The sequence below is a fragment of the Vigna umbellata genome, chromosome 2 (assembly GCF_029865625.1).
Source record: "Vigna umbellata cultivar VRB3 chromosome 2, Vumbellata_1.0, whole genome shotgun sequence".
Classification (NCBI taxonomy): Eukaryota; Viridiplantae; Streptophyta; class Magnoliopsida; order Fabales; family Fabaceae; genus Vigna; species Vigna umbellata.
Window position 1 is genome coordinate 20,224,021 of NC_142166.1, and position 7,940 is coordinate 20,231,960.

Here is a 7,940-nt window from a genome sequence, read left to right on the forward strand (position 1 = left end):
GATCCGATACAATGTTATCTGGTACACCATGCAATCTTACAATTTCTCTTATGTACAACTCTGCTAACTTCTCCATTAACATCTTCTGATTGATGGATATAAAGTGGGCGCTCTTCGTCAACCGATCAACTATCACCCATATGGAGTCGTGACCCCTCGAATACCTCGGTAAATGAGTTACGAAGTCCATCGAGATGCTTTCCCACTTCCACTGGGGAATATTCAGCTGTTGCAACATTCCACCTGGTCTTTGATATTCGATCTTCGCCTTCTGACATACCAAACAGGAAGCTACGAACTCTGCAACATCCTTCTTCATTCCGCTCCACCAAAAAGATTCTTTTAGGTCTTTATACATCTTAGTCCTTCCTGGATGTATATTGAGACTACTCTTATGCCCTTCCTCCAATATCAACCTTCGCAACTCTGTTGTTGCCGGCACACACACTCTTCCTCGAAATCGAAGAATACCATTCCGGCATAAAGCAAAATCTTTGGCTTGATCAGTTCCTAACAACCCCACAATTCGTTGTAGCTCCAGATCAGTTTCTTGTTCTGACTTCACTTGCTCCAAGAAACTACTCGAAATTGTCAGATGACTACACCACATGTGATCCTGACCCAAAAGAACACCGAGATTCATGTCCCTTAACTTCTCTATCAACTCTAACTCTTTGATCATCAGAGCTGACATCTGAACCCACTTTCTACTCAAGGCATCCGCCACGACATTTGCCTTTCTTGGATGATAAAGCAACTCAAAGTCGTAGTCCTTCAAATATTCCATCCACCTCCGCTGCCTCATGTTCAACTCTTTTTGATCAAACAGGTATTTCAAACTTTTGTGGTCACTGAAAACCTGAAACTTCCCTCCATACAAATAGTGACACCAAGTCTTCAATGCAAACACTACAGCTGCTAACTCAATGTCATGCGTCGGATAATTCCGCTTGTGTATCTTCAACTGACGAGAAGCATATGCCACTGGTCTTTTATTTTGCATTAATACGCATCCCAACCCTTGATATGATGCATCACAATATACCTCAAACGCCTTGTCTATATCTGGAATAATTAGCACTAGAGCGGTTGTCAACCTTTTCTTCATATCTTCAAAGCTTGCTTCACACTGATCAGTCCAGACAAACAGTTGGTCCTTCCGCGTCAACTGAGTCAGAGGACCTACTATCTTGGAGAAACCCTCTACAAATCTCCGATAGTAACCTGCTAGTCCAACAAAACATCTTACCTCCGTCACCGATGTAGGACGCTCCCAATTCAACACAGCTTCAACCTTGGCTGGATCGACTGATATTCCTTGAGCAGATATCACATGACCAAGGAATTGAACTTCATCCAACCAAAACTCACATTTCGACAGCTTGCCATTGATGACAAATTTATGAACACCGAAAAATGGCGCCACAAACTTGTTTAACAATCGGCAAGTGTGACCGAATCGTATCAAGTAATAAAACAAGGTAAGACCAAGTATCGTTTTCCCAAAGGACTCACGGCCTAGTTAGCTATATGATTTGTTGATTATTTAAGACTTAAGAACAAATTGATTGTAGGTTTAAATGCAAAAGACAGTAATTAAATATGTATGCATGAATTTGATCAATGGAGAAAAATAAAATACAAACACTTCAATGAATTAGATGGATGAGTATGTTGTTGGGGTTATCAATTTCATCTTATCCACTCTCATATATTTTTAGGAATTCATCATTCTTTTCATCAATGCTAATGCTACTCTCTAAATCACCTTGCAAGAAGGCTTGTCCTTAATTACGAGTTCATACAATTCCTAGCATTCCTAGTAATTAGTTCTTAAAGTGCAGGAGCTTAAAGGCAACCAATATGCTATTGGGAGAAATTCCCCAGATCTAGATTTCCCCGTACGTTTCCGTATCGACAAAATCAATAATCATGGCAATGAATGAGTTAAACAAAGCAAGCAATAAGCAAAGAGGAAAAACCCTAACTAAAGATGAAAGAAAGCATATATCTTAATATAAGACGTTAAAACAAATTCCATATATGAGAGTTTCACAAGACTACATTGATTCCCCAACAATAATACAAGGTTTAGTTCACCATATTCATGGTGAAACTAGATGAACAATAATGAAAGAATGAAGGATAGAACCCTAGAAAGAGGAGGAGGTAGCCTGAGCATCCAAGATCTTCCTTCAAGGGGTGGAAAAGTGAGTGTTTGCTTCTGATGACAAATTTATGAACACCGAAAAACGGCGCCACAAACTTGTTTAACAATCGGCAAGTGTGACCGAATCGTATCAAGTAATAAAACAAGGTAAGACCAAGTATCGTTTTCCCAAAGGACTCACGGCCTAGTCAGCTATATGAGTTGTTGATTATTTAAGACTTAAGAAGAAATTGATTGTAGGTTTAAATGCACAAGACAGTAATTAAATATGTAGGCATGAATTTGATCAATGGAGAAAAACAGAATACAAACACTTCAATGAATTAGATGGATGAGTATGTTGTTGGGGTTATCAATTTCATCTTATCCACTCTCATATACTTTTAGGAATTCATCATTCTTATCATCAATGCTAATGTCACTCTCTAAATCACCTTGCAAGAAGGCCTATCCTTAATTACGAGTTCATACAATTCCTAGCATTCCTAGTAATTAGTTCTTAAAGTGCAGGAGCTTAAAGGCAACCAATATGCTATTGGGAGAAATTCCCCGGATCTAGATTTCCCTGTACGTTCCCATATCGACAAAATCAATAACCATGGCAATGAATGAGTTAAACAAAGCAAGCATTAAGCAAAGAGGAAAAACCCTAACTAATGATGAAAGAAAGCATAAGTCTTAAAATAAGATGTTAAAACAAATTCCATATATGAGAGTTTCACACGACTACATTGATTCCCCAAGGACAATACATGGTTTAGTTCACCATATTCATGGTGAAACTAGATGAACAATAATGGAAGAATGAAAGAGATAGAAAAACCCTAGAAAGAGAAGAGGAGCCCTGTCACCATCTCCCAATCTACCCCCAAGGGGTGAAAATTGTGTTTCTGCTTCCTCCCAGTCAAAGATACAAAACCTAGGACGTCCTAAAGGTTATATACTATTCTAAAAATACAGAAAATTAGGCCCAAGCCCAAAATAGTGCCGTTCAGCGGTAAACTACCCACTACAAGAAATATTGCATTTATATACGGATATTTATATACGGATTATAATCCGTATGTAATTCAGATATTACATACGGATTTTATATACGGATTTTGAAAAATAAATTATATACGGATATTATATACGGATTTTTATCTACTAAATATTTATATATAAAATCTGTATATAAAATCTGTATAACTAAAAACAAGTTTTATCTACTGATAATATATACGGATTTGAAAAATCATTATTTAAAAGAAAAATTAAAGTTTCAGCCTCTTTCCTCGAACCCTCTTTCCTTAACCTTCTTTACGTTTCTCTCTTCTCTAAGCTTCTTCCCCATCTTTACTCCTCCTCACGCTTCTCCTTCAATTCGACGTGAACTTCTTGATCCCTCCTTCGAGCTTTTTCTTCGTTTTCATCAGTTCGTGCTTGTGGCTTTTCCCCTTCGTCTTGAACGCTATCTTCCTTTCAGGTTTGCTCTCTTCTTTCACATTTCGTCTTCCTCGAGCTTCCTCTTTCCACTCGAGAGCTCCTCATTCGCAAGCCATTTCTCTTCACACAATCTTCTTCTTCTTTCATATTTAGCTTTTCCATAGCCTTTGCAACCATAGAACGTTTGTTCTATCGATTCATTAGTCGATCTACATCTCTCGTTAGGGCTCCAACCTCTTTTCACCATTCTCTTCATTTTCAACCGATTAAATCCTCTTTTCTATCGATTAAAAGCCTTTCCACCGATTGATTCTTCGATTAGCATCATTTACACCGATTAATCGATCCATTTTAGGTTTCCTTCGTCAACCTAGGGTTTTAGGGTTCTTCGCGTCGAATCCTCTCTGTTTTTGGAGTATTCCTGGATTCTCAGGGTATGTTTTCGTTCTCCACTGATTCGGATCTTGGTCTCGAGTTCTCTTCCCAATTTACATCATTCCGCTGCGTTTCTTCACTGGAGGTGCCTCATTACAGTTTAAATCGCGCCTTCAGGTCTTCATACAATGATATTTGTATTACCGATGTTGCGTTTAGGGAAGATTCAGAGGGCTTTTAAGGTATTTTTTTTATGTGATTTTTGATTGAGAATATTATTGAATGAGTCACAAACGCAAGACTATTTCTTGTTTTCTTGTATTCTAATTCTGAAATGCAAATGTTATGTATAGAGTGATGAGAATGTATAAAATGTGGATATTAACTATTTGTAAACTAATCCAACCTATAACAGTACCTAAAATGTGAAGAGAAACAAACTCTACGAATATGTTTGATGAAATTTGTAAGAAAAGCTTAAATGCACTCTAGGTTTTTGATGAAATGATTGTAAGAATGTTCATGGAGTTATGTAATGGGGAGAGATTGGTTTGCATCACTTTCTCCCAATTTCTGTTTTGAAGGCTACTGCTTCACCACGACAGGTATTGTTAGACTTTATAATGTATATTTGGAAATTTGATCTGAATCTTATCTATAGTCCAAAATTATTTATTTCAATCATTCTATTTTCAGATGAGATCAGCAGATGAAGGACAAACTACTTTCTATACATGTACCCGTTATGGTCATCAATCTCAGGAGAATTAGTTGTTTACTTTAAGGCTATTTTTGGAAGGAATGTACAGGAAAAATAGAATGATCTTTAAGGTTATTTTGTTTTGAGCACCTGACCCCAGTAAGATTGTTATCTGGAACTTGGTTATTAATTAATAAGCCATTTTACCTTAAATTTCGTTTCTATATCAGCTATAAATAATTAAGACTACCTGGAGAAATGACGTAGCAGTACAACCCAAGTAGGCTAGATTCAACATAAAAATTGGGTTGTCTACTCTGTCGAACATGAAAGTTTTTTGTGGCTTGTAATAAAAAAGTAGCTTTAGTGTGTAGCCTTACTTTATGAAATCAAATTGTGTAAAATATGAATTACCAAGAAAATTATCGTCTGATTTGGTTTCAAAAAGAGGAGAAAAACTGTGAATAATATATCATTCAAAGCAGAATTATATCTGTTAGCTTGTACATTTCCTACCTTTAGGTGATACTAAAAGTTCATATATTTGCAGGATGGTAAGACCTTACCCAATGGACCTGTTATTTCTCCTGACAGATTTTATTGAGAAGGTGAGACATTTTTAATGTGAAAGCAGTTATAATTGAATAGGTATTGCCATGCTCAAGTAATAAACTCTTGATCATCATGAATTTGAAATCAGGTTGTGTGTTTGTATTCTTATAATGCAAAGGATGCCATTTATCACTGTGTGGCCCAAAATTAGGTAGGGGTGATGTAATTCACATGAATATTTAAATGCTCAATCATAATCATTGGCATATAGAGAGTCTTAATTTTTTTTTTACTTTAACTTGTTTGTATAGCTACTTGACAAGTTCCAAATTTAGTTTATGCATGAGTTAAAAATAAGAAGTTAGAGGAATTATGATAAAGGTTCTGCAAAGTAACATATGGATAAATTAATTTTAGTTTATGATAAAGGTTCTTCTTATATTTCTCTTTTAAAAAGAGCTTATAAAGAAGCTAATCCAAAGAGGCTCCTGGTACTCAATTAGTCACCAAAAAACAGATTTGATGAAATGAATTCTAAATAGATCAAAACAGTGCAAAAGTTGATTAGATGGGGAAAAAGGATTTTTGTCCACCCCTAGACATAACACATAATAAATCTATATTTTATTTGATTATCTTGGATCTTAAATTCTTTGTCTGGATCATTGTAACATCATTACTGTGAGAAAAGGGTCAAAACGAAATAAGTGAAGTTTTTTAACAAGTGAAATAAAGTACCTTTTCATTATATTTTAATTGTAGTCGAAGAAATATCTTCGTCTTTGGTAATTATAATTATAAAAAGGAAAAAAAATACAACTTTAACATAGGTGTCATTTTAGTGTGAATATCATGGGACATTACTGTCTCACATTCTTTATATCCATAAGATTAAAAAGTAAAGTGGTTCTACACTTTTCTATGTTTTCTTTAGTTTGATCCTAGAAATATTTTTTTAAATTCCCATTGCCTTATCATCATCCTAGGATTTCTAATTAAAGTTCCATGTTGATGTATTGATATACTGCAAATTTTATGAAGTGTAAGTATCCTTTTTCAAATTAGTTTTAGTTTAATTTCAATTGGAGGCATGTGTTTCATTGTAAATCTCAATATAAATTTTTTTATTATTTTGGAAAAATTTAATTGAAGTATGTCGTGTTTTATTTCTTCTAGCTTCATTGGACGCCTTGTACCCCATTCAAAATGTGCTGCCATCTTTTGTGGGTTATAGGTCTACAATCATTATGTCTCAATTTTAAAATTTAGCTACAGAAAATCCAGTAACAGACCAATTTTAATAGTACTTTTCTCTTTTCAGGATTGTAATTGAGATGCTTGAAGTGAAAATTAGAGAATTTGTGTGCAATTTCAACACTGTATTGGAAGAGATATCATTATCCAAACAAAATCTTTCCACGCCTCTTGATTGTATGAAAAATCGTAAATTTGATATTGTAAGTGTTCAATAATTCATTAATAGGTTTGAGTATATTTTGTTAAGTTGTTTATGTAATATATCTATTTAAATGTAAAATGTTTGGTATGGTGTTGAATGAAAACTATTGTGATGGATAGTTGTGTTTATATATATTATAGGTTTGTATTGTGGTATATGCAGTTGGCAACTGTACACATTTCCAGATATTGTTTTCAAGTTGATGTTAACTGCCTCTAGTTTCTGGGAAAGTATTATTTTCTATTTTTAATCATGTTGACAAGTGCTAACTGTGGAGTGCTGTTTCCTGATTTCTCGGCCTTAAAAAATATCAAAATTTTTCTTAACCAAGCAACCATGCCATTCTGGTTTTGTCTTTGGTATGAGCCCACAGGATTTGATTGAAATACAGAATAAGGATTATTTTTGACATAGGCCCCACCAAGAGTTCCAAATAAATACAAAATTATGAAATGTTGGGTTGAAGCTTCTTCAATTATCAAAGATTGAAAGACGTTATTTTGTGATTGCAGGGTTTAGTGATAGAGAGAATCCAAGATTCAATATCAGAAGAGGATAAGAGGTTGATCTATCTTGGAGATGGAAGTGGAGACTATTGTCCAAGTTTGAGGTTGAAAGAGAAGGACTTTATGATGCCAAGGAAGAACTTTCCATTGTGGGATCTGATATGCAGAGATCCTTCACTTCTTAAGGCTGACATTCATGGTTGGAGTGATGGAGAAGAACTTGGAGATGGAAGTGGAGACTATTCTCCCTTCATTTCCTCTTATTGCAACCTTCAGACTTTGTCAATCACTGCTCATGAGGCTTTGCCCAAAGCTCTACGAGTTCGACCATAGTTTCATGGTTTTGTAACTTTTGCAATGGACCAAAGTACAATATAACATGACTAATTTTTGTCTCAATAGTATAATAGTATATATTGCATAGGCAGTTACCTCTGCCTTAATTTCTGTAATATCCGATGACAATCTAGTTACAATGAGGTAGGACCATCCAGTTGTAAACATCACGTTTTAATAAAAATTCAGAGATATTTGGTATTATTTTTATAATTTGACAGTTTTATTTGATTTTTATCAGTATATGAAACTATTAATTATTGGGTGTAGATGTGAGATCATCTAATTATTTTTTTAATAAAACCATAAGTTACATACGGATTTTTCCGTATATAAATTATATACAGATTGTATATACGAATTTTTCCGTATATAATTTATATACGGATTTTATATACGGATTTTTCTGTATAT

General features: G+C 34.6%; 1 protein-coding gene across 6 annotated transcripts; it reads left to right on the plus strand.

Annotated features, from left to right (window-relative positions):
* The first annotated feature begins 3,426 nt into the window (after nt 1-3,426).
* LOC148203575 (inorganic pyrophosphatase 1-like) lies at nt 3,427-7,739 on the plus strand. Of its 6 annotated transcripts, XM_088106394.1 has the most exons (6): nt 3,430-4,215; nt 4,670-4,832; nt 5,224-5,281; nt 6,402-6,459; nt 6,547-6,682; nt 7,197-7,739. In XM_088106394.1, exons 5-6 carry the CDS (start codon nt 6,560-6,562, stop codon nt 7,521-7,523), a joined length of 450 nt encoding a protein of 149 aa, XP_087962520.1. In that variant the 5' UTR covers nt 3,430-4,215; nt 4,670-4,832; nt 5,224-5,281; nt 6,402-6,459; nt 6,547-6,559; the 3' UTR covers nt 7,524-7,739. The 6 variants fall into 6 exon arrangements, with proteins under 6 accessions (XP_087962523.1, XP_087962522.1, XP_087962520.1 ...); XM_088106393.1 differs by lacking the exon at nt 6,402-6,459 and adding an exon at nt 4,466-4,578 and having other exon boundaries at nt 4,670-5,281; XM_088106392.1 differs by lacking the exon at nt 6,402-6,459.
* The last annotated feature ends 201 nt before the right edge of the window (nt 7,740-7,940 follow it).